The sequence below is a fragment of the Volvox carteri genome (assembly GCF_000143455.1).
Source record: "Volvox carteri f. nagariensis unplaced genomic scaffold VOLCAscaffold_103, whole genome shotgun sequence".
NCBI classification, from domain to species: Eukaryota; Viridiplantae; Chlorophyta; class Chlorophyceae; order Chlamydomonadales; family Volvocaceae; genus Volvox; species Volvox carteri.
In genome coordinates this window covers 6,393-33,723 of record NW_003307646.1, presented here as the reverse complement: position 1 = coordinate 33,723, position 27,331 = coordinate 6,393, and the positions used below count along the sequence as shown (strand labels likewise).

Genomic DNA, 27,331 nt, shown 5'->3' with positions numbered 1-27,331 from the left:
AGCATGGGAGACGTTATATGGCTGCAAACATGAAAACCAACCCGGCACTGTTACCTGGTCCTTCCCTTACGGAAGAAGCAATTTGTCGAGTTATTGTTGATTTTTGGGGCCGCATTCAGGGTTTCGCAGCTTTAGGAATTCCACGAAAAGGTTGGGATTCCGTTGGCGCACATCACCCCTTTTTGAGGATTATATCTGGCAAATTGCTTTGTTCGCGAGAGCGGTTACAGATGAGAGGTTAATTATCTGAGATGATAATCTTTTGGTATATTAGTCTCTACTGCAGTGCACGGCCAGCTGGCCCGATGGCTCTACTCTTCGGGAGTCTGGAGCCCACTGTAACAACCACACCACACACCGCCTATCAGTAGGGCATAATGACGCCTATCATGCCCTACTGACGTACATATACTAGGGTCATAGCATGTATGCCATTACATCCTGATTAAGCTACTTATGAGTGCATGGAGTTTTGCGCATGCTTGCACAACTTTAGCTCCTCAGCAGCACGCACGTGCGTTCACACTCTTATCTCCCAGCAGCAGATAAATGCAATAGCAAAAGATAAGATAAGCAAGCAACGACCAGATGGAATATCCGCTATGTATAACGGACAAACAAATTGCCTTCCCTCCATCTCTCTATTTCGTCGTCGCGTCGCTAGCTAATAAGTAGCGCTTTATCAGACACACATATAGACTAGCTGGTAACATTCTATTACTAACTAAATAGCTCATTTTACAGCGCATGCTGAAAGGCACCGGGACTTACCATTTACGTATTGTTAACAACTAACTCTAGGGAAGGTGTACGTATATGAATGAATAAATCTTCTGCACGCAGCCATCTAACATGTAGAGTGTCGGTGGCGTGCATGCGTGTATATGTGTGTTTGTGTGCATTTGTGTATGTGTGTTTGTGTAATTGTGAAGATATGCGAAGCGTCAACCGCATGGTGCAAGGGTGCTTGAAATGAGAAAAATGAAACCGACTGACGCAATCCTCACCAGCATCAGGTAGATATGCCGTCCACCCATCTACGAGCGTCCCACCCATGCACATGCACGGGCACCCACGAACACGCACATATGGTCTTTCAGACCGCGTACCCACGCTGTAGCCGGTGTGCATAATACAGCACACATATCATCTACAATTTTGTATATAAATACGTGTGTTTAAATAACCACGAAGGCGCTCCGCCAGCATCTCGTGAGGCCTTTTCAGCGGCCAGCTACTACACACGCAGTTCACAGATACATACAGGATTCAAAGACCTCGGATCAGAGAAATTCATTCTTGGACGACCGAGGCTGCATTCCATGATGGACATCTGCTTGACAGGCACATTGAAAAGCTTAATGCTGATAATATATATGTCAACGACATTATGATTATGCTTCTGATGCTACTGATTAGCGCTTACAGAAGTTCTATCTATCTCGGGCAGCAGACCAGCCAAAAGAAGAACTGAGAAAGGCGGCCGTCGAGATTCCGCGGAATAATCATGAAGGACTGATAATCTGCGGGCGCATCCAGCTGTTGTGTATGTTGATTGATTGATTGAGCAATAAGCGACTGCCAGTTACTTAAGTAACAAGTTTGTCAATCGCCGTTAATACACTTGGAAACAAGACCTTGCAATATCGGGCCTGTACTCCGTGACGCCACAGGTACCGCGCATGGGGTGCGTTTTGAGATAACAATCGCCATTGGTTGACAGCACAAAGAACTGACAATAAGGATTGCCGAGGCACTCGTTCATGCACTGGTCCAGGCTGTAGCCTTGTTGGTAAGAAGCCATAGAACAGTCCACGTAGTCTGTGCTGCTGCTGCTGCTCACTGCTGCAGGGTCTCCGTTGACATCCCAATTGTCGATGCAATAGAAGCGCCCTGTCCCCGCATCCAACGGCGGCGGCGGGGTGAAAGGATGCCGATTAGTATTATAAAGTACTTGGGCTGGTTTGCAAACCAAATTGCACATCTCCAGCCAGGTCGCACAGGGACGCGCATGGGCGGCCGCGGGCACGCATCGCCTACTTAACTTAACTTAAGCTTATCAGCCGTATTTATGCATGCATCGTGTGTGGCAGATAGATGACAAACAGGAACCTCCGGGGGGACTTCCCGGCCCTCAGCCTTACTACTTGCACTCGAGGCCTGCTGCTGACGTCAGGGATTAACAGTGGTGCGTGGGCGAGGTTTGGTGAAGGGGGGGCCGGGGTCAGGAACGGGCCCGGGACGTGTGCGTCCTTCCAAATGAAAGAAGGGGGAATAAACACCCATCCATATTACAGTTGTCATGCACCGAAATGACAACATCTAATGCCTTCGTTCTCCGAACTTTAAATATACTACTGCTGGCCTTGCCCCAGGCAGAGGGAGCCTCCAGTAGTCTGTATGTGAATGAAAATGATCATTTTGCGCGTCATATGACGCGCATCGATACAACGCACACAATTATAACGACCAGTCTGTCGTCCGTGCATGTTTACATGAGTGGGAGCACGCATGGCTAGGCATGCATCGCTTACCATAGTTAGCACGGATCCAGCATGCTTGTTCAATAGCACCATCCTCCTCGTTGACGCCGTCGGGGCCGTATAAGGGCGCGCTTTTCAAGTAGCAAAGTGGAGCATCATTGCGCACAGCGAAAACACAACTGCGGGGCCACATATGCATATACACGCGTCCACCATTAAATGAGAACGACAGAGGGCAGCAGCAGACGTGTGGCCATGTGCAAAACAAGGATGATGATGCCATGCGTGCGAGATGTGCGTTTGGCAACTGCTCAGGTTGAATGCTCACGTTGAATGTGTATAGCTACAAGCTATACTGTTGGAACTGACGGACACTCATATATCAGTGGATGGTAACAGCAATAATAGGACCTGGCGGGGGTCCGGTGCTTTGCTGGTCTTAACATATACAGCAGTAGGAGCTTGCATTTGATCCTTGCCTGATAGTTATCCTAGCTGGCCGCTGAAAAGGCCTCATGAGATACTGGTGAAGCGCCTAGCTAGGCGCTATAGCGCGTATTTGTAGTTGTTCAAGGTGCCATAGGCGTGTACCGAAGGCGTGATTCAGCAAACATTAATATTCTTTACGATACTAAAAGGGTGACTGTTTGAGATGAGCAGGGCCACACATGCTCAAGACTACTATATGTGTGTGTTCATGGTTAGGGGGTGCGTGACCCCATACCTGTAAAACTACCCATACGAGCCGAAGGCCCAAGGGCAAGACTTCAACGCGTAAAAGCCACGGAGAACAGGAAACACCGCACTATCACTCCAGGCTAGCGCCCAAAGAGGACAACTGAGTTGCGGTGAGCCCACATATGCTCCAACATCCTCGCCAGACATGCTGGTTCTCATTTCATGGCCTCCCAACATATTCTGTTGATGATCGAATCCTTCTTCTGCACAAATATCTTATAGTCTGGGCATTCCAATAATATATACGTGTTTTTCATCCTCGGCTTGGCTATTGGTACCACAACACCGGCAAACCGCTGCTCCCTGCAGCGGACATGGTACTGCCATACACATACAGCTGGGGGCATGGTACTTGCCCCTTCATGCTCTGTTTGAATCCAAAGCCCAGCAACATAACGAAACTGCATGAGCTTGCGATGTGGCAAACGAGGAATAAAAACTTTAGCATGTGTTGGCCACATAACGGCTGCGGCTCCCGAAAAGGGCTGAAGCATCCTGGGTATCACGGAATCTGTCAGCCGCCGATCGGTACTTTTCTGAAAAAGACGTCCCAATCCAGTGCTTATACTTCGCCATCTGCACTCACGGTTGCTTCCCATTTGATGGGTACTCCTCTAGCAAGACAGTCAGACGCGCATGGTCCCAGCCGCTCATCAAACGCTCCCTTAGTGCCGTTATCACTGCTCCTTCGGGGAGAGGTTTACCCAACAACCAGTCAACACCCTCCTTTACCCCCACGACTTCTGCTCCAAATTTGCACTTCAAGAAGGAAAACAGTCGTAAGGTTAAGGTTCCCCAATCCTCATATTCCGGGTTGGTCAAAGCATCGGTTATCTCCTGCCATAAAACTGCATGCGCAATGGACCTCACTTGCTTTTGAAGGCGGTTCCAGAAACGGAAGATCTGTTTCACCATGTAATACTGTAAGGGGAGTTCAGCTAGCTCCGCATACAACAACAGGAGGGATGGCCGTGCCGCCCCCACTACCTGCGTCATGAACAAAATCTGCAGCTGGACTGCGCTATCCTTCAAACAAGCTTTGAACATGCCCTCCGCAAGGTTGGCATTATCCCGCCGCCTTCCCGCCCTATCCATGACCTCTGCCAGCGCAAAAGGGCCCCAAGCCTGGCAGCCATACAACAGAATTGCTCGGACTTGTGTAATACTGCTATATGACACCTCTGCTGCTCCTGTTTGATCTGCTCGATCAATCGGCGCTGCAGCCTCACTACGGGCGGGGTAGGTTCTGGCGAGTTTTACTAATGTGATCGCTACAGAATCAAGGTATACCTACGTAGCTCGGTTGCAGAACATATTGGGCTGCTCCCTATCTCCTACAGTAAAAACAAATAATGATAAAATTCCTTCTATCTAGGATTTGGGTTTTTCATATTAACTCTCAACCCTAAAACCCTGTGTATGTATAGTAAGTGTTTGTATTGTCCTGCTGGTCTGTATGTGTGTGCCACACACTAACTTGCTCGAGAATACTGGTGAACGAAGCACTGCAGGAGTGGTACACCCACGCAGCATGAAAATCCCCTTTCCTCCGCCGTAAGCCAACCCACCTACCTTGGCTCCGTGTTGCATGCAGCTCTGCATTCTTTCATGTCTGCTGTCGAAACAGAGCGAATATTGTAGCCTGCTATATTTGTGTATTGAAAGCATGACGATGGAGACTCGCCTGTATGTACATATCAGGCGTAAATGTATGGGCAAAGAGCCTTCACCTGAGTTGTTGCAAATCAATCAATACGTCTGAATTTTACAGCTAGACAATTAGGATTCAAATAAAGCACCAGGGACGCAAACAGTTACAAGTAACAAGTAACAAGTGCCGCACGCAAGTGCGGGTGTGTACGTAAAAGCCGGAGGCCATGGACGTTATATTAGTATATTAGTATTGATGCGGGTACACGGGATCCTCCGGAGGCCATCCTCCTCCTCCCTCGTTCGCTTCAGGGCGAAGCGCCTCAGCGCGACGTGCCTGGCCTCCCAGATTTCCGAGAAGTACCTGGCCAATGCCAGGGTTGGCGCCTCAGTCATAATGGTGCGCATGCTGCGCCCCTCAAAAGACTAGGTCACCATCGTACTTAGCCCGTATGCTCTTGTAAGCGGGGCATTCATCAAAAACATCAAATTCATCTTCAACCGCTCCACAGTCACAGAGCAAATATAGTATACTATAGCTACGTAGCTGGCGCCGGACGGTAGCTACTGCCATGCTGCTTGAGAGGCCTCACGAGATGCGATGATGACAGAGCACTTTGGCGCCATATGCATATTGCCAACGCATTTATGCTCACAGCATGCTGGCCAACGCAGTCTACGTACGTACCTATGGCTGTGGTTCCATTACAGGTAAACCACCGCGGATTGCCTGCTGAACTGTACTCCACTGTAGAAGGCGCAATCGGAAGTCCTGTCTGAATCCAGCCACGAATGCCAAAGAGCTGCGCGTTGCCCCAATTGCAGTCCAACTGAACCAGCTGATTGCCACTTCCTGCGTCACAATCATCATCATCATCATCATCATCATCATCATTGCACCCGCCGGCAACCCCGCATGTTCATTATTAGTTATTAGTTAGCCATCAGTGGAGCCAGTGGAGCAAGATACAGGTGGATGGCTGCGTGCAGCAATCGGAAAATAAGGAAATGAGCAGTAGCGAGGGGCATTGTCTGCAATACGCGTATGCCCCTACGCCTTATGAACGTACACATGGGCGTTGGACCTAAAGCTGGTTAACCACCCGTACTGGCTGTGTAGTAGCTGGTACACAGTACGGCTCTACAAATACGCGCGAAGCGCGACCACCAGCATCTCGAGAGGCCTTTTCAGCGGCCAGCTACTACAGGCTGCCCAGCTTATAAGCTAGAGTCATGTGCATGTGTACTGATGACTTGCCAAACCCGCCCATTGCACCCATCATGCACCCGGACTATTAAGTTATACTGGAGGGCAAAGGAAACCTCAGGTACACAAGGCGAAGGTAGACGAAGCCTAAGGTATATTAGAGGGCGGGATGGATTACTCATAAGGGACACACGTTTGCCGACCAGCCGCTAGCCATACTGCAGAAGACAATAAGCGCATATAGTGTACAGTGTACACACATGGCATGCGGCATAACGAATATGCATGGCTGCTGGAACTAACGGCCAGCAGCCAAAGCGTTGGACGCCATTGAAAATTAAAGTGGCTTACTTTATCCATCAAGATGCTTGGTTTAATTGCTGCTAAATACGCGTATGTATGTATGTACGTACATGCAACTCATTTCGCTTGACAATGAACAGGGAGCCGTTCTCACGGCTGGTTCATGCAAGCAAGGCATGCACATACACTATTTAAGTGGCGCATACATGTGATTAATTACACGTATGCCCCCCACTTAATATTACAGCCCCATGTGCGTGTAGAAGGATTACAATGCTTTTAATAAAGCACGCGAGGTAATGGGTCCGCGAAGGGATCGCACATCCACATACACCATACGTCATGTGACCAACCCACGAAACAAGAATCTGCTGCTTCCTCGGTGAGGCTGATAAGAGCCATAAAGGGCCAGAGCAAACAACCGCGGTTCCGTTTCCCTTGTCAGTAAATTTTTAATCACCTATAGGTGACACCCTCATGTATTAGAGAGGGACGTAGGTGGGCAAAACTTTTACTGACAGGCCTTTTAACCTACAAATCCGCCAGGCTGCGGCTGGTGTACCCTTGTTACCTATTTACCAAGGCACTTCGTGCCCCACCTACCCCTCCCCAAATCACCACCCTAACCTCGCCCGGCCGGCTATAGGGCATGTGTGCATCCCCGATCGACTGTTAGAGTCCATGGTGTGCCATCCATCAGGAGTTTTTACTACCCATGAATCTGTCTGTCTGTTTGTCTATCCGTCCAACCCACCTGAATCCATGGTGATGCATTTTCCGCTATGCTTCGCAACCATGTAGACCTGGCCCACGATGCAGGAGTCTAGGACGATCCATTTGCGGTGGTCTGGCAGCAGGTTATCACCACCATCGCCACCTAGGCACGACTGCAGCTCCACCTGAAGATAAGAAACAAGCAAACAAGCAATAGGCGTATATAAATGTGTATGTATGATGTGTGATGTGTGGGACAGGGGGTCATATCTTCACCCTGCGGCCGCTAACCGGCAGACCCTGCCTTCCCCGGTATTTCGGGGCGCCCTCATTCAGTCACCCTAGCCAAATTCTCAGTAGATCGCTCAGGTTCCGCACCCACCACCGACATCCAACGGAATCTGCCGGATGAACGGCGGTTCAACTCAATTCCTGGTCAGCTCGCAGGTTAATTTATCCCAGGTCACCACCGTTCGTCTACTAGGGGCACTTTTACCTTCCTCCATCAGAAGGATTTTTGATCTTGACAGGTCTCAATCCCGGGATCTCCCGGGGGCAATACGTATATATGTACGTATGCATATATGAGAAGCAGCATAAAACATAGAATTGAACTTGCTCGTACACATCGTCACAATGGAACCACTGAGCATGTACCCACTCCACATAAATACACAAGATAAGCAATAAGTAACGGAGCCTAAGGCTCAATCGCCCAAAGAAAGTGGTGTGTGGGGGGCCGCTGTGTGGAGGCCCACAGTCCGTGGCAGTGAGCCCCCCAGGATACCCGTAGGGCTGCTATTGGCTTACGTACCCCTGCCGCCTCCTCCCCTGCCGCCTCTATCCTCTGCCGCCTCTATCCCCTGCCGCCTCTATCCCCTGCCGCCTCTATCCCCTGCCGCCACTATCCCCTGCCGCCTCTATCCCCAGCCGCCTCCTACCCTGCCGCTTCCTTCCCTGCCGCCTCATCCCCTGGCACCTTCTCCCCTGCCGCCTCCTCCCTGCCGCCTGCTTCCAACACTAGGGTTACATGTGCACAACGTCACCTTCCCTTTGCGCAGCTAATCACGACCTGACTCGTCTTGGACTTGAGCAGGCGACTTGTCACAAACCCTTAACCCTGTATTCTGCAGGAAACGAGCTGACTCGCCTGAGATTTTAGCAGGCGAGTTCTCAAAATGTTGAACTTACATTGAGGCACAGGATACCCGTAGGGCTGCAGTGATTACAGTCCACGCGTACGTACCCCACCGCCTCTATCCCCAGCCCCTACTCGCCTGCCGCCTCCTCCCCTGCCGCCTCCTCCCCTGCCGCCTTCTCCCCTGCCGCCGCTATCCCCTTCCACCTCCTCCCCTTCCGCCTTCTCCCCTTCCCCCTTCCCCCTTCTCAGAAAGTTACCCATCTTTTTTCTTGGAAAGGTCGCGACAGGTAAATGAAAAAACAACCAAACTTCCCTCGGATTTAGACCAGCAAAAGTATTAGCAAACGTTTCCATCTTTCAGTCATGATGAAAGTCCGAGCTCTCTCTCTAGGAGGTGAGAACAATCGAATGCATAATTAACGAATAACAAACGGGGGTTGTAGCCGTAGCCCTCAGAAACGAGAGCAAGGAGAAAGACAGAAACACTGCGTGTTTCTGCCTTTCTTTTACTTGCTCTCAAGTTCTTCGGGAATATTCTGAGCAACCTATACCTACCGCAGCGCCGTTGTCCATTGATCCTCCTCGTACTCCCCAGCACAAGCTCATGTTATTGCTGAGGCGAAAGGTGTGAATTGCAGCCGGAGCGTCCTCCGTCCTGACCAGCCACATTTCGGATGGGGACTGTGTCTGTGAGCCACCTCGGGCAATAAGTCCGCTGCCTGTTACGCCGGCAGCGGCCAGAGCCTGAACGATACCGCCTCCCCCCAGCGGTAGAACCCACGCAGGCGGGTCGCCTACAACGAAGGATGAGGATGTTAAATATAGCTCCGTAGCCATTATAAGTCACAAATATCGAATACGTATCCTCACCCTCTGCGCAGGTATACCTCACATGTAGTATTAAGCGCAAGTAATAAGCTAGCTAAGCCAGTGCTAAAACAACGAGGACGCGCACCAGGAGGCCTTAACTATGTGGCGCACACATCGTCTATAGAAAAGCGAGAGGCCTTTTCAGCCGCCAGCTACTTCACCCTTGATGCAGATGCCAGGACCTACATGCGCTTACTTCAGAACTCGTTCTCGTATCTCTCTCTTTCTATCTATCTAATATGCATCGCTCGATGTCCTTACCGGGAGTGTTGCCATCACAGGTAAACCATGGTGATTGGGCTGTAGCGTACCAGGGTGTAGAAGTCACAAGTCCTTGCTGGTTCCACCCACGGATCATAAAGCGCTCGTTGAGTCCCCAATGGCAGCCCCACTGAATCACCCTGCTTTGTGCTGCGTTATTATGCAGCAATGCACCAGCAGCCACGGGCAGCCGCCGCCAACGCACATTGTCGGTAGGTGGTGCGTGCAGGTGGTTTTATGCGTGTTGGAAAGGATTTTCCCTCCATATACGTACAAAAACCTTGTTAGTACATGTACGTCCGCTACGACATGCATCTGTCGTTACAATGGTCAGGTATGTCATGCCATGATTGCCTATGAACAGTGTAAATAGGCAATCCATCGCTCGCAACAAAGCGTGCCTGAGTTATCTGGTTAAAATCAAGTAAGCCGCCGACAATACACCGTGAGTGTCGGTAAGGAATCATTTACGGTCTATGTAGACCGTGCCATGGTATAATAGATAGGCCTAAAAGTAGACGAATGGTCTATAGACGAAAAAAACATTTACAGACGCGAGTGGTGGCGGACTCACCCATGTATATGTCCAGGCAACTGCCGCTGTGTTGTGCAAAAAGATGGACCTGTCCCGGGGTACAGGACTGCTGGATGATCCATTTGCGATGCTTTGCCAAGCTGCCACCATCTAGGCATGGTTGCAACTCCACCTGGAATGGAAAATGATGCACACATAGCGTCAGCAAAATGGGTCATTCTGCACATCACCACTGAACGCACGGCGAATTACAAGCCTTGCTGCTGAAGCAATGATTTGATCCTCCCCGTAGTTTTTAAACTACACAGACTCACAGACACACAGACTCACAAACACACAGACACACAGACACACAGACACACAGACACACAGACATCGCGTAGCTCAAGCTGGTAGAGCACCGGGCCAGGTAATCGGCTAGTCTGGAGATCAATCCTAGAGGTGGTATCTGGCTGTATCGGAGGTGTGGTTGGATAACGGAGCCAGGCGGTGGCGGGTGTGCAATGGTAGATCACGCAGCTGTAGAGCATGGACCTGGTGAAACGGAGGTTTCTTGGCATCTGACTTTCTCGCCTACACACGTGCTCGGCCTCGTGCATTTAAGTCCTCTTTTTAATTCTTCCCTTCTCACTTTATCGTATGATCCTTAGTGTTGCCTGTCAGCCCGCGCGGACCACTGCTGAACGCATTTGACAGAACATAGGAAGCCCTTGAAGAAACACCACAGGGCTTGTAGTAGCCGGTAATCTTTTGGGCACACATAATAAGTACAAATACGCGCTAAGCGCGTCTACCAGCATCTCGAGAGGCCTTTTCAGCGGCCAGCTACTACAGGGCTGGTGTGTACCTGGCAGGTTTGCAGCAGGTGGAAGGATTATGCACCCGCGGCCATGTAACACGCACACATGTATGCGCGCGCACACATACACAAATATATCCGGGGCCCCGCCCCCGGCCCCGCCCACACCCCTGGCCCACACGCACACGCACACGCACACGCACACGCACACGCACACGCACACGCACACGCACACGCACACGCACACGCACACGCACACGCACACGCACACGCACACGCACACGCACACACACACACACACACGCACACACACATGCACACGCACTCATACATATATGGACACAGACATACGCACACGCAAAAGTAATTGAGCGAGCTGTTCAATGTTAACAGCATCGAGAGCGACTTATTGCTGAGACTCACCACAGCCGTGTCATCATATGAGCCCCCTCTTACACCCCAACACAAACTGGTGTTGTGACTGGGATGCACCGTGTGTACGGCAGCATCAGTGTCCACCACTTTGATCAGCCACATTTGAGAATAGTTCGACCTTTGTGTGTCGACCGGGGCAAGCAGCAGGTCGCCGGCTACACCAGAATTTGAGAACTGCACAATACGGCCAGTATCAGGCTGGGTAATCCAGGCGACCACATTATCTGCATAATAACAACCAAGTGCGATTATCATCAGTTAGCATAATGCTTGGTTTGACATTAATAATAGGCAGGCAGGTATAGTACGTAGCTGCTGATATTAATTGCTGCTGCCGTGAGTACGCTCACCAGTGCGCGGACTGGGCGGGCTTGGGCTTGGTGGGCTTGGTGGCTGTGGACGGGGGGGTCGTGGCCTTGGTGGCGGTGAAGGGGGGTGTCGTGGGCTTGGTGGCGGCGGTGGGCTTGGTGGCGGCGGTGGGCTTGGTGGCGGCGGTGGGCTTGGTGGCGGCGGTGGGCTTGGTGGCGGCGGTGGGCTTGGTGGCGGCGGTGGGCTTGGTGGCGGCGGTGGGCTTGGTGGTGGCGGTGGGCTTGGCGGCGGCGGTGGGCTTGGTGGCGGCGGTGGGCTTGGTGGTGATGGTCTCGGGGGTCGTGGGCTCGGGGGACGTGGGCTTGTTAATAGTGGGCTTGGTGGCGGTGGGACGAATGGTGGGCTTGTTTTCACGGCAATGCCTTCCAGCATGCTGAGGGAGGGACACTCCAGCGGTGAGGTCACATAGCGGCAGAGATGCACCCTCAGGATGTCCGTAACAAAAGAGGCTCCGGCGTATACAATCAAGTTATAAGCATCTAATACCATCTGGGACATGGACTCCGTCGCTCCAATGAACTGAATTTTGCGGTCCTGTTTGCTGTAGATATCTTTTGCGCAGCCATTGTCCTGCGTGCAAACAATATGGTGCAAGCATCGGTATTTATTGCATCCATGGCTCAGGCCTCATCTAGTAACAACGTGCAAATTCCTGTCAGTATTTGCTGGTGGGCCTCCTTGTTAAGGTCTGGGGCCTTTCGCTAATGGGGAAGCTTATTGGCAAAGTCGCCAGGGGTTGTGGGTTTCTGACCTTCCCTTTGGGTTCGCTTTTGGCTGTCTAGGTGACATGTGCTGTCTGGTCTTGGTGCGAGTCTTGTTTGCCCTGATCGTCTCAGGTGCAGTGTACGGCCAGCTGGCCCGTTGCTTGGCTGTACTCTTCGTGAGTCTGGAGCCCACTGTAACAACCACACACACACTATCAGCCTACATTATATATACATATAATATATCCATATATATTATATATAATATATATTATATTGTAATATATCCATATATTATATATAATATATTACATATATAATATATTACATATATACATATAATATATCCATATATATCATATATATTATATATTATAGCTATTTACTTTCTTATGGCACCATCTATACATAGAGAGTGTTGTATCATGTCTTTCTACAGAAAAGGACCGAAAGGCGGATTACTGATCCCGGGTTACTCAGGATGCTACAATTATCTCCCTTCCAGCATTGTGGGCATCCTCGACCGTATATCTATCCCACTGCACCTGTGAAATGTACAGATTTCAAAGGTTACCTACGGCAATAGGTCGAATTGAGACTCGAACCCCAGTCGAAATTGGAATATCTGAACACGATATCACATTGTCATACCACGTCTTTCTGCGGAAAAAAGAAATGAGCTCGTATAAAACTTCAGGATACCCAGCATATTACAGAGAGAGGCTCTCCCAATGGCATACTCCAGGCCGGTTCCGGCCCGGCTCCGACCTAACGGGTCCAGTTAACGAGATGGGTAACCAGTCGGTAGGATTACCGGGCGAACCGTTATCCGTTAACCGTCCCCAGTAATCGGTAACCGATGCCGGTAACCTGGCATGAGCAAAAATGCATTTCTGATTGCAACCAGTTTCTTTGTGACAATGCCCATTGTCACAAGGTTCATGCCCACGTGTCACACCCCGACAAGCTTGAGCAAAAATGCATTTCTGATTGCAACCAGTTTCTTTGTGACAATGCCCATTGTCACAAGGTTCATGCCCACGTGTCACACCCCGACAAGCTTGAGGTTAAGGCAATGTGAATGCCGGGTGACAGGGGTGACAGTCTTGTGCAGGCACATTTGGAGACTAGTTTACACTGAGATTGGGGTGATGTTGGATTAGAATACTTGCAGTTCATGAAATTGAGGAAATGTGTTGCATAAGAATATCCAAACGTTTCAGAGGGACGTTGTTTCGAAACAAACTGGATTTCCACAGTCCCACCACTCAAAGAGCTCCCCACACCAGGCCATCTCCTTACATGTCTTGCTGCACCAGCATGAGCAGTGATACCTTCTGTTCAAAATTTTCAGGCAACATCGCAATGAGGCAAAACATTGTGCCGAATCTGCCGTACAAAGAGTGTTCAAAGCTTCACGCTACTAACGGACGAATACATAAGCATTCATTTACCTTGAAAGAATAAAGGAATTCTATAGCTTCATACAAATTCGCCTATCAGCAACTCTCCCTGGTCGTTCAAAAGTTGCTTGAAGATTCTACCATCTCCATACTATGAAGGAGCGCTTCTTCATTTCTTCATTTTATCTGAACCTTAACGTATCATTCCAACACAATGTCCATGGACAACGGTAATGAGGTCGGCGCCTACGAGTTTGACCGGAACGCCCTGGACAACATTGCCCGTCGGCGACAAGATCGCCCGCGCAAGAAATACAGCCAGCATCGTCCAGTGGATGAGTTTGGAGTACATAAGTTTGCCAGGGCAAACAATCTAAGTCAATTTACCGCGTGCCAATTGGAGGATGCCTTGTCCAAGGAAAGGTGCCATATGGACGACCTTGTCAACCTATTGCGCCAATCTAGTGACATGGACGCAAAGCAGTTGCTTGGGGACATCGGCTTGACACCACTTCATGCTGCTCTGGTCGTCTCAAAAGTTTGTCCTAGCATAGCTTGCGTAGCTAGTATTGCCTGGTTTTAGTTGTTGCATGTAAGCTTGTGAGTTGGTGGCCTGGTTCATGCTTATGGGCGACAATTGAAATGCCGGGTGACAGGGGTGACAATAATGCGCGCAGGCTTGAGAGTGGGGCTTCTGGGCCCAGAAAACATTGAAAGGCAGGTTTATGCAGATTCCAGGTGACAGGTGTGATGGCCTTGTGCAGTCAAGGTGAATGCCAGGTGACACGGGTGACAGTGCTGTGCACACATTAAGTATGACAAGGATAAATTTAGGTATGAATATGCTTAAGGGCATGGTGCCAAGATGATGTGGGAGGCAGTGATAACAGTACTGTCCCAGGTGTGTAGGCATGCAGGCAGGGTGCTAGGTAGGATGAATACCTGGACTGGGTAGCTGTAACGATTCAAGCAAGTTCTTACACACAGTCCAGGCCGACCATTAACCCAACTGACCATTAACCCAACCGACCGTTAACCCAACTGGCCGTTAACCCAACCGACCGTTAACCCAACCGGGCCGTTAACGCCATTCAACCGGCCGGTTGGGTTAATGGGCCCCAAACGGTCGGTAACCGGCATGTTTATATGTATAGATCTATACCATGCACCAATCGATAAGCAACCTATTTCCCGGCCGTATCTACTCAACCGAAAACAACCTTGCTCCAGTTCTGCATTGTGGAGGAATCCATTTTCAGGCTATCCACAGGCGGGTCTTTACGATTTGATTTCTCAAGGCATGGATGGGCCGCTTTGGGTTATACTTGCTTCCATCTCGTTGTGGGTTATAACCCTTCCCCAATGTTGTATCCTCACCAGCAGACTTTCGTCTGTAAGCTTTCTACCGTCTGTACCTTGTGCCCTTGCTTGTGTAATAGGGCAGGACCGGTCCTGCGACTTATACTGAGTATCCCTATGGCATACATCAGGCCACCCTACCGGCCCAGTTACCGAGATGACCATATATCTAGAGAGGCCTTTTCAGCGGCCAGGTGATACAGTGAGATATAGCTATAGCTTTAGGGACGGTAAATCCAGGCCACAGGAAAGGCCTCTCTAGATACTCAGTATAAGTCGCTCTGCCAGGCTGCAAGCTTATTAGCGCGTATTTATAGATGTTATGTATGTGTGCCGTATTATGCACAGATACTATATATAGTTGGTATCAAGACCTCGTATATGCCTATGACCTCCATAGAAGTCGTCAATTCAACCCCTATATACTGTATCGTAGGTATCTAACATAACTAATAGCCAGTTCACATGCTACATTACGTTTAGACTTTTTGGGAAAAGTGGTCGGTTCGGACATGGTAACGGTACGTTACCGGTAAAGTGTACGAAAAGTCTAAAGTGACCGAGGGGGGGGGTGAATTTCGTCAAACGCTGACCCCTCGTACCGTTACCTGAATTGCATCGCCAATTTCGCGAGTTATAACAAATGGCCAAGCCCAATCGCTTATAAAGACCACATATTTGACAAATTGTGCGCGCTTTGCACTCCGACCGAATTTCTAGTCAAATTTATTTTGGAAAATGAACAAGGACAACGCCGCTCGTGTTGCTCGACCGCTCACGACCGCTTACATAGCCAATATGTAACCCATTGTAGTATCAGGGCTGAAGCCACCCGCGAAACGGCAAGTCGGCCGCACTTCCGGCGGCATGGGCCGCGCCGCGTCGGCCCACACGCTCAAACTCTGCCACTGAGCATCGAACATATCTTCAAGGTTATCAAAAATTTCATCCATTGCGACCGCTAGGGCAAACACCATCGCGGCTCGCGTGGGATGCGATGCCATTGCAGTAGGCAGGGCTGCCAATAACCCTTCAATTGTATATTGTGATTCTAAGGGGAAGTGCTGAAGTTTTGGCCATTGAAAGGCATAAAATGGAGATGGTTTACACAGCTCACGCCAACGAACACAACGTCGTCGTAATGTCCCATGTGAACTGGGTGACTTTTTCAGGCCCACTTTTCCCAAAAAGTTTTCGCAACGTAACGTAGCATGTGAATCCAGTATAACCCAGGTCACCCATGCCTTTCCTCTGCACAAACATCGTGACAGATTTTGGAGCTATAATTGACTGAGAAGACTCTGTAAAACCTATAGACTGCTAAGCAGACGTGTGGCGGCACATGATGTGATGTGGGCTACTCACCCACAGCCCGTGGGTAGAAGATGGTAGGCAGTGATATTTTTCGTTTAGGACGGGTCTCAATTTATTCCAACTTAAGTAACAAGGTTGCTAGGGTTGCCATAGTTTATTCGTTCATTGCAATCACAATTGTGAGGCGCTGGGGGGGGTGGAGCCCCCTCCAGAACCCCCCCCCATGTGTTGTATCACGTCTTATCACAGGAAAAGAACCGATCAGTGGATGTCAATCCCGTGATACCCAGGATACTACACCATGATAACATGACCAGGTGGTCGCTCTTCTTCATCAACGTGCAGGGGATACAGCGCACTTGGTCATGCACTTCTTCAGCATCCACGTCAGGATGCACAGGCCGGGCCCAGGGATACTCAGCGACCCAGGCTATCTGCCATCTGTGGGGGTTCTCTTTCTGCTTGTCCCACCATGCACTCTGGCCCTTGCAGACACGTTGCATCTGAGCCCGCTTGGCATGGTGAGCGCTCGGAGTGGCGCCTGGAATGGATCGCTGGCCTCACCACATGCTCTGTTGTTGCTGTCGAGCCGATTGGGCGATAGCTTGCACTTATGCTGATCACACCCGCCATGGAGGGCAGGGGTAATGGCACCCATGTCATCGGTCACCTCAGGCAGCAACACCATTGCTGATGTGTTACCGGCAACAGCACCGCCATCCTGAACACCCTTATCAGGAAAAATTCCAGGCTTATCTTGCTGTTTTGGTGTCTGTCCGACGTTTTGAGTCATTGCCTTGTGCATATTTGGCTATGTGAGGGCCGGTCATAAATGCTGCTATGCCATGTTGACTCACGGTCATGACCTTCTTATGGCCGTCCACGGCCCCTCATATCTATTCTATGATTGCAAATGCTAAGTTCTGTACACTACCGAGCAATCTGGCAGCAATGGACGCTTTTGGCTGGAAGAATCACAATGTACGGGTCGGCCTATATAGTAGCCGGTACACTGTATGGCACTGTGATCTATAGACGATACAAGTTCTACAGACGTTGCTGTACACAAACACACACGCATGCATACACACACGCATACAGTAACCATGCTTAGACTTACCATCGTAGCGTTGACTTCATGCACGTTTATCTTGGATGCAAACTCAGCTTCCAGAGCCTCGTCACCATTCTTTGCAACGCGAAAGGCAATATACAGGTTTTTACCGTTTGGACTGTTGTATGTGTCATTTAGCCAGTTTGGCAGCACACGCAAGAAGCTGTAGTTGCCGGTGAGGGAAGTGGCTGGCAGGAAAAAGGTCCGGGGCGATCCTGCTGGAGACAGCTTATCCTTGTCAAGCTGGCCGCCCCCAGTCGCAGGGGTGGCCCAGCCCATGCAGGATATCTCCATAGCGTTGGGGCAGGCGTTGCCACGGCCCATGGCAGTTGAGCGGTCCTCGTACTCGATGTTGTTACGCCATGAATGCCACAGCCCTGCGTAAGTTATTTAGGTGTGCACAGATGCGGGTCGATATAATGCGTGCAAGTAAGTATGATAGGAACTACTAGTTCCTAGTATGAGGTGGGGCAGGCAGGGGCAGATGCTGCAAATAAACGCTGTTCGTTAGGATGCCAGTGGTCGCCGTTACACCCCCTACCCTATGATGAGTTGGTATGGTGATCAATACACATGCAGCACGAACGTGAAATGCAACAATTAATACGGCGCTAGGGGACCCGGGCTCTTTCCTAACACACACTCATGAGCGGCTGTAAAACCAGATCAGCAAGTGTGTCATCGTGCTGCTGGAACCTTGCATGCATGCATCGGTATGCATAGGTGTAACCTGCGCAGGACATTTATGACGACATGTACATATAAAGCAAAAGAAATTGTTATGGAAAAAGGATAATTTATAAAGCCAGAGTTTCTTATTACATTTTTATATTTATCACTTATAGGAAATTATTTCCCTAACCTCCCTTCCCTACCCTCCCTGCGTATTATTTCCCTACCCTCATACTAAAACGTTTACCTACCGTAGTCGTGGAGGGCCTCCTGCATGATGGTTCCCCATCTATACAGACCGTAGACGGAAGTTTGCAAAAACATCACATGGCCGCTGGGTACGATGGCCAACCCTTCCCAAGCGCAATTTCCCCGCAAGGCTGGTGGGAGCACGTAGGCGTAGTGGGTAAATGATACGAACGCCCCAAGGCCGATGATGGCCCTGACAGCTTGGTCTGCTTTGAACTGCATTGCCCAGTAGCTACAAGTACTTGATATCGGTGTGGTGCAATTATCAGTCACACGGACAACCCTCAACGCAGTGACATTGAGTCCAAAATTGTTGTAGGAGCACTGTCTGAATTTTTGTGCCATACCCCCGTTGCCATCACGGTTTGGACCGAGGAAGATTGTGCGGATATCATCCTCGGTGACAGTGGCAGGGAAGCCACATTGGGGGTAATCCAGGATAATGACCAGAAGACGTAGTGGGATGGTGGGGTCTAAGGTCACCAGGGACGTTGTGGATTTTCCAGCGATTATAATTGTAGAGGCATCGGGTATGCACTCGCCAGTTGTCACATTGTAGACACAGTCCTGCACGGATGCATACAGGCACACCAGGGGGCCAACTGAAACTTGAGTGCTAAATGTGTACGTGTGTAGTAGCTAGCCGCTGAAAAGGCCTCTCGAGATGCTGGTGGAGCGCTTAGCGCGCCTATGATGTTGTTACATGGTGGTATAGTTTCATCAGCGGGCCCCTTTCCCGAGGCAGTTCCCTGCTCTCCCCTGCGAGAGGGGCGCCCTAATCCATTCACCCAATCCGACTTCAGAATGTATTCGTTGGGTTCAGCAACTCACCACCAGCATCCAACCAAATCTAGCGGATCAACGGCGCCACAACCTAGTTCCTGGTCAACTCGCAAGTTGATATAATCACGTCCTACACCGTCCACAAGATGGGGGGCCACCTCCCAATCCAACACCCCGCACACACCGAGGGGTCGGCAGGCGGATATGAATCCGGAACCTCCGGGAGCAGAAGCCAGGCCTTAACTTTTGCCAGGCACCTGCCTAAATGTATTTGTTAATGACGGGCCCCGCGGCCCCGCTGGATTGGGCTGGGTCAAGGACGCCCTCAGCTGGAGACAGAATAATATGCTATCCTAGGCGTATCGCAGAATTTGTTCAAAAGTGTGTTCTATCCCTTATATCTGCTAGACGCCATCGATGGCAACATGATACAAATAAGATCAGACAGATCAGATCAGACAGATAATTATACTTTATAAAGTATATCTGTATGTACCTTCCTATAGGCCTGAAGCCCCGCCCAACAGTGCTTGCTTCGTAAACCTGCATATACGTAATTTGTCATCTCCTATACATGCTAATTGTGCAATAACAGTACATAAGTACATAATGGTATATGTACCACTGCTGCGCGCGCTCTTACCAGCTGTACCACAGAGCCCGGCAATAACGGTTCGCCATTCGAGTCCCTCGCCGGAGGTTGATACCCCTTGCCAAGCGGTATCAGCACCCCCTCACTGTCACGAACCAGCCACTGGGTACCCGGCTGGTCGACCGTGGCGAAAACGAGCTGGCCGTTCAGTTGCAATCGGTTGCTGGCGATGATCCCAGCTGGTGGTGGCGGGATGCCTCGTGGGAGTGGCGGCCGTGGGCGCATGGCAATTGTGGCTGCACTACAAATCTCCGCCACTGAAAGGAATCAACGGTGGTGGGCAATCGGTGCGTGGGGACCAAGGGTGGGGGGACAACTGAAGTAATCTAAATATTAGTGCACGGACACATACCAGCAGCAGCTGCTGCAGGAGGCAGGGCCATGTCGGTGCAGGTATGCAGTACTGCACTAGTGCTATGTATAATTCAAATGCACATACATCCGTGCATGAAGTGCGTCCGTCTGTCTGAAAGCTAATACAAACAAAATAAACATATGCATGTAAGTATTCTGAATCTGTAAGGCGCTGGGGGGGGCCTCCGACCCAGTTTTTTTTAAGTAATAATTTCCTTAAAAGGAATAAACAGGCCATTTTGGCCTTTGGAAAAAAGGAATGAATTGAGGCCGATCCGTACATTTTCATTCCTCCAGCCAAAAACGTCCATTGCTGCCAGATTGATCCATAGTGTGCAGAACTTAGTATTTTCAATCATAGAATAGATATGAGGGGCCGTAAGAAGGTCAAGCCCGTGAGTTAACGCGGCATAGCAGAATGTATGACCGGTCCTCACATAGCCAAACACGCAAAAGGCAACGACTCGAACGTCGAACAAACACCAAAACAGCAAGATAAGCATGAAGAGTGCGCACATGAACGAAAACGCGCCAACTCAGTACGTGCCTCTTGGTCTATGAGGGGAGTTGTAACTTATGGGGGGGGGCTGGGGGGGGCTCCGGGCCCCCCAGCGTCCCACACTTAAGGAATAAATTACGACGACCCTAGCAACTTTGTTACTCAGGTTGGAATAAATTGAGACCCGCCCTAAATGAAAAAAAATCACTGCTCCGACCCCCCCCGACCCCCCCCCCATGATTTACACTTTAGTTCATACAAACGCCGGGTTTGGGGACTGTCGCAATACGCGCACACCATAATCTCTCCAGAGAGGTGTCTCTTACACGCCAGGAAGTGGCGCGCACTTAGACGCTTTGACAGAAGCCTGATTGCACGGGCGACTGCTGTTGCAGAGCCCAAGCAAACACAGGCTAGTTAACCCCTACTCAAGCACTGATCGCATAGAGTTCGTTCACCGTCGTTCGTTTTGAGGTTGAAAGATAACACTACACGCATAGCAGCAATAAACCAGAACCGCCAAATTCAACCTCTGCGGTTGGTTGCAGCCCCTGCTGTTAATGCTGCATATGAAGAACGTCGACGTTTGGCGCACTTTCTGGCGTCATTGTCGTCGGCTGGCTGCAGAATTGCGTCCTCATTGTCTACGACCTCTACACCGTCAGAGAGTGCGTCAGATCAACGTCGCTAATGGCTTCAGTGAAGTTTAATTTCTGCTTAAATGGCCTGCCACGCTTTGGTAGCTTCGGGTTCGAATATTTCGCAGTGTTTGGTCCGGTCAGAAACAGTCCGATTCCCCGTTGACTTGCGGGCGTGACCTTCCTAACAGTATCCATGGCATTAAAGTGCTATGATATGGTTAACATGTATGTCTTCTGTAAAATTCGAGCGGCTTTGGCATGGAAAGCCCATTTTTGGCTGGAGGAATAAACTTATACGGTCGGAACATTATTTATTCCTAGTTTTCAGGATCACGAACAATTTTTTTATTCCGAATTTGGAATATACCGCAAAAACAACGCTGGGCAGCAGGTACAGTGGGTTACCGCTGTGACGGTATTTTCGATTCTATTAGGTGCCGTGGGGATCCGTCCTCTCCGTCCATCCATGTATGATGTGTGATGTGTGAAACAGGGGGGTATATGTTCACCCGTAGCAGCTATCCTGCGAAACCCTGCCTTCCCCGGTATTTCGAGGCACCCTCATCCAGTCACCCTAGTTAACTTCTCAGTGAACCGCTCAGGTTCCGCACCCACCACCAGCATCCAACGGAATCTGCCGGGTCGACAGCGACCCAACTCCATTTCTGGTCGGCTCGCAGGTTAACTTTATCCCAGGTCACCATCGTCCATCAACTAGGGGAGCATTATCTTCCACCATCAGAAGGATTTTAGACTCTGACAGGTCTCGATCCCGTGATATCCCTGGGGCAATGGTCATGCTCTACCAGTAGTGCCTAACCTGAACTTATGTATGAACGACTTTGTTACAGGGTGGTATAGCTTCACAGCGGCCTCCTTTCCCGAGGCAGCTCCCTGCTCTCCCCTGCGAGAGGGCCACCCTTATCCATGTATGTATGTATGATGTTACAGGGTGGTACAGCTTCACCAGTGGCCTCCTTTCCCGAGGCAATTCCCTGCTCTCCCCTGGCTAGAGGGGCAACCTAATCCATTCACCCCATCCGACTTCAGAATGTACTCTTTGGGTTCAGCAACTCACCACCAGCATCCAACGAAATCTAGTGGATCAACGGCGCCACAACTTAGTTCCTAGTCAGCTCGCAAGTTGATATAATCACGTCCTATACCGTCCAGAAGATGGGGGGCCACCTCCCAATTCAACACCCTCATATACCGAGGGGTCGGCAGGTGGATTTGATGTATGACGTGTGGGACAGGATGGCCATATCTTCACCCTACGGCCACTACCCGGCAGACCCTGCCTTCCACGGTAAATCGGGGCACCCTCATCCAGTCACCCTAGCCGACTTCTCAGTGGATCGCTTTTGTTCAGCACCCACCACCAGCATCCAACGGATTCTGCCCGATTCATGGTGGCCCAACTCCATACTATGGTTAGGCACTACTGGTAACGCGCTGCCATTGCCCCCGAGAGATTTTGGGATCGAGACCTATCAGGTTCGAAAATCCTATCAATAGTGGAAGATATTGCGCCCCTAGTTGATGGACGGTGGTGACCTGGGATATAGTTGACCTGCGAGCCGACCAGGAATGGAGTTGGGCCGCTGTCGACCCAGCAGATTCCGTTGGTTGCTCGTGGTGGGTGCGGAATTCTGCACCCACTGGTTCGAAACAGAGCGATCCACTGAGATGTTGACTAGGGTGACTGGATGAGGGTGCCCCGAAATACCGGGGAAGGCAGGGTTTCGCAGGGTAGCTGCCACGGGTAAAGATATACCCCCCTGTTTCACATATCATACCTGGTCAGCTCGCTGGTCGCACTTTATTCCAGGTCACTACCGTAGATCGACTGTAGCTAGGGGTACTCTTACCTTTCACCATCGGAAGGATTTTCGACACAAGTCTCGATCCCAGAACCTCCGGGGGCATCGGTGTGTGCATTACCAATAGTGCCTGACCTGTGTAATATATTCGCTGCTGTGTCTGCCTGGAGCTGGATGCTTATCCTAAGAATTAACAGCATAAGAATTGGGCCGAAGGCTTTGCACAACAGTGTAATCCAAAGGAGTCACATTGTGCATGCATAGCATAGCTAGCAATGCTACGAGGCAATGGAGGGATGTATTTGCTCCGTGGGGCTATAAGCCATAGGTAGCGGCCGGCAGCGGTATACCCTGGCTACCAACTCGACCAACTCTTCATTGGGGCTTTCAACAAGCCCCAACAGGCTGTTAAGGCCCTGTCTGGCCCTGTCGTTGGTTGTTATTATGATCTGTTTGGCCCTTCTGTCGAAAGCTCCAATCAGTTGGTAGGGATAGCAGCGCCCAGGCATCAGCAGAGTTGTGGCGCGCAAACCGACAAGCGCTTTGAAGCTCTTGATAAATGATAACTTCATATTTGTTTGAAGGACTTGGTATTCAGTACTTAGCGCTTCATGTGCAGCTAGCTGATACAGATCAGCGCTTATCTGTAACATGGTGCTAAGTGATGTACTAAGCGGCCTCTTAAGTGTGTTACCAAGTAGCTATGAAGGACATATCAAGTGGGTAGCACTAAGATGATATTAAGGTGATATTAAGGTGATATTAAGAAGGTATTAAGTGGTAATGTTCCACGATTGAGCGATGGCCATCATCGTTTAGGGCGCATGGGCCCTAAATTTTGTAATGGCCCATCCCGGCGATCGCTACAAGCATGCAAGAGATAAATACAGCAGCGCATATTCAATAGGTAAGGAAACGTAGGGTTTCGCTCAATCTTTATTTGTCCTGAAATGGTGCCGTCACCGCTATGACGCCTTGCTTGCTTGCTTACTTACAGAATGAAGAAGATCAAATCATTCGTTTATTTTAATGTTCCACCATTCATGCGTATATCGCACCAAACACACAAGCACAAAGCCTATGCTTAAAAAATACTTTTTACTAATTAAAAGCCATCCGTCATACATAATAACGAAACGCAGGGCAGGCACAGAAATGACGGCGGAATCAGACTGTGGATAATGCAGTAATCATGCATGCGACGGAGGCTCGCTGTTGCCCTGCCATCCAGCAGCGGACCTACATCGTATCGACCTCCTCTCATTACCCACCTTGTGTGGCTGTGACCAGCGCGACCACTAAAGAGAATACTAGCTCCGTCCTCATGACCGCGCTCGTGCACAAGTAGGATAAGTAGTGAAGCACAGCAGCGGTGAGGAGGGTGGAATGAAATACCGGTGCGTCGTTGTACCTCAGCGAGCTGCCGAAACGGGCAGGTGCATTAACGCATGGTCAGCAGGCAGCTGCTATATAGCACGCACATGCGTTATGAACGTCTTACGTGTTAAGGAGCAGTATATATTTATCTTAGTGTCGTCAAGAGTGCGAAGCATGCATGCACATGTGCGTGCGAGTGGTTATCCGGAATCATGTCACCTCTGTCGGCATGGATGATCAATCCGCGGCGGCTGTTGAAATTAAGATGTATGCGGCATGCTGTATGTGCGATATGATAAATGAACCCACCCGGCGCTCACCTGCTGGCTTGCTGGCGGAGTGAGTTGCGGACTTCAATACACACAAACTAATGATGATGATGGTTACCGGCGGGCTTGGTCGGCTACGTTAAAGCGGAGTTCATAAACTTTATCACTTGTCTGCTGTGTGATGAACCGAATACATTTTATGGGAAAATCATGCAAAGTAATGTTATGGTAATACTGCTAATGCCGAAAGCTGTACTTGGTTTGGTTAAGGCTTGTTGCCCTGAATACAGCCAGCAGCGATATCACAAAAATGGAGCTCGATCGGCTCTTGGCTGGGCCAGCAGTCAAATAACCTGTCATTGTACGACAGCTGCTGACGGCCATAGATCAGGGTGACATTTGTTCTACCTGAAATATGGCGCCGGCCGTACTCGGCAAAACAATAGAAAAATAAAAATGGAATACTTGAGCACTGAAAACCTACTGCGATTTATAAGCGGTTCTGTAATAGGCAAGTAGGGACTAGCTTCACCCGCCCTTCATCGCTCGTCCAGCTTTGCCAGTTTCAGTGCACCTTCATCGCTTACGAAAATGTACCGCTCATCCATGACCGCGGCTGAGCTTGATTTTTCGTCCCTACCTGAAAATTACGAATGCAACGGATGGGTTCCCGTGCACGTGAGAGTCATGGAACTGGAACCCCAAAACGAACGGCGCAAGGCCTCACACGGGGAACGTAAACCCTCCCCGTCAAAATCGCAGCAATTTGCAATTATGTTTGGTAATATTTCAGTAGCTCCAAAACGTTCTGATGCGGTAAAAGCTGCAAGCTTATCAGGTGTAATGATGAACGACGGTGCAAAACTTACTCCCCGAACCGTTCCTTCTCTGTAATCCATACCCAGATGCTGTCCTCAAATATAAAGGAATGTTACTCTTGTATACTGGGCCGTAATCGTGCTGTCAAGTATAGCGGTATTATCCCTTACTTGCCCGTAGCTAAGAAGCCATCGTAACCAAAACCTGCCCTTAAGAAGACAGAAATAGTAGCAAAGGCACACCTCGCGCCGATAAGAATATCCAGTACGACTGGGCGGCACGGTATCCAGAAGCCATAGTTCGCAGGAACTACTCTCGCTCGGTCAGACGAAACTGGGACGCAGGTCCCAGCTTTACGTAGGTAAAACCCCCACTCTGGGAACCCGCTTCCCTTCGATACCCGGGAATCCCTTCATCTAGTTGTCGTTTCGTGCTCATTCGTGCTCATTTCATAACGAAGGGCTGAGGGGCCTTCAGAGCATATCGACGGAGTTCGGCTGAAATGGCCACTTAGCATGCAAAAGCCTTGTAATATCGCCATGCCAGGGATTGTTTTAATTACTTATGACTGTATGCATTGTTCCAACGTGAGTTATCATGAATTCCGAGCTCATCCCACAATGAAGGGCTGAGGGCCCTTCAGAAGTAGTTTGGCTGAAGTGGTCGTAATTCACGGATTCCTTTATAGAAGCCTTCTGATATCGTCATGCCAGAATTGGTTTTAGTGAGAACATGACTTAGCATGATCATGCATAGTGTTTTTGGTGCTACGTTCGGCAAAACAAGTACAAACGCGCACAGTATCTGTTTGCAAGCCTGGCTGGCTGTGACGGTATAATAACAGCTAATAACTATGGCCCCTCCAGCTAAAACATATTCCCGTTACCTCTGCGACGGCCGCTCACCAAATTCGAATTTGCGTGGGCGTCCTGTGGACGCAATGATCAGTGCCAGTCTCGTGCATATTATCACATCACCAGACAGCAGTGCGTCCAGCTTGTTAATAATGGCAAAGAGGCCGTGGCTCCTCACGAGATGGTCGCAATTTCTCACAGTTGCAATACATTGCCACGTACTCTGTATGGTTTAAACTTACGACGTCCGATATGCTGCAGATGAATATCCTCAGCAACAAGCTCCAGTTGCGGTGGTTGGTGCAGGAGCACAGGCTCAAGCTAACCAGCCGGATGAAACAGGTACAATGAACGAAACTAGCAGACACGTCACATGTAGACCATCAGCGATTTGAAGCTAGGTCCCCCCTGTCAGTACTGTCAGTACACTAGTGTAGGCGCCTCGTCTCCAGTGGCGGTGGACATGGAGTGGAGTCCGGAGTCCGCCGAAGGGCCAGGCGGAAATGCAGTGGAGCCCCGACAACCTAACAGGTGAGACCGTAGTCCATAAGGTATTATAGAAATGTTTCTCCTCCTTTTGCATCATCGGGGGATGTGAACACGCATTGAAGAAGGGAGGAAGATAGCAAAGCTGGATATGGGGGGGAGAGAGGAGAGGGGAATGCGGGGAAGAGATAGCTGTTTCCTATAGGAGGTGGGGATGCGGGGGAGAGAGAGGAGAGGGGGATGCGGGGCGGAGTTGGAGATGGTGGCAGTGGCGACGGTGGAGGAGGTGAAGGGGGAAGGGATGAAGGGGGCGGAGGTGCTTGGTTGACGGTGGGGATGGCGACGCCCTCCCCTGCACCCCCCTAGCCCAACGACGCCCTCCCCTGCGCCCCCCTAGCCAAACGCTGCTCTCCCCTGCACCCCCATAGCCAAACGACGCCCTCCCCTGAGCCCC

At 50.2% G+C, this 27,331-nt stretch overlaps 1 protein-coding gene across 1 annotated transcript; it reads right to left on the bottom strand.

Moving 5' to 3' along the window:
• Positions 1–208: 208 nt before the first annotated feature.
• Positions 209–24,398, bottom strand: VOLCADRAFT_78060 (uncharacterized protein; the record flags this gene model as incomplete). Its single annotated transcript, XM_002958676.1, has 14 exons — positions 209–1,893; positions 2,535–2,662; positions 4,794–4,905; positions 5,560–5,724; positions 7,136–7,280; positions 8,792–9,030; positions 9,368–9,517; positions 9,942–10,074; positions 11,125–11,360; positions 11,487–12,075; positions 17,406–17,776; positions 18,323–18,887; positions 19,747–20,012; positions 24,344–24,398. 14 exons carry the CDS (start codon positions 24,396–24,398, stop codon positions 1,616–1,618), a joined length of 3,432 nt encoding a protein of 1,143 aa, XP_002958722.1. The 3' UTR covers positions 209–1,615.
• Positions 24,399–27,331: the final 2,933 nt, after the last annotated feature.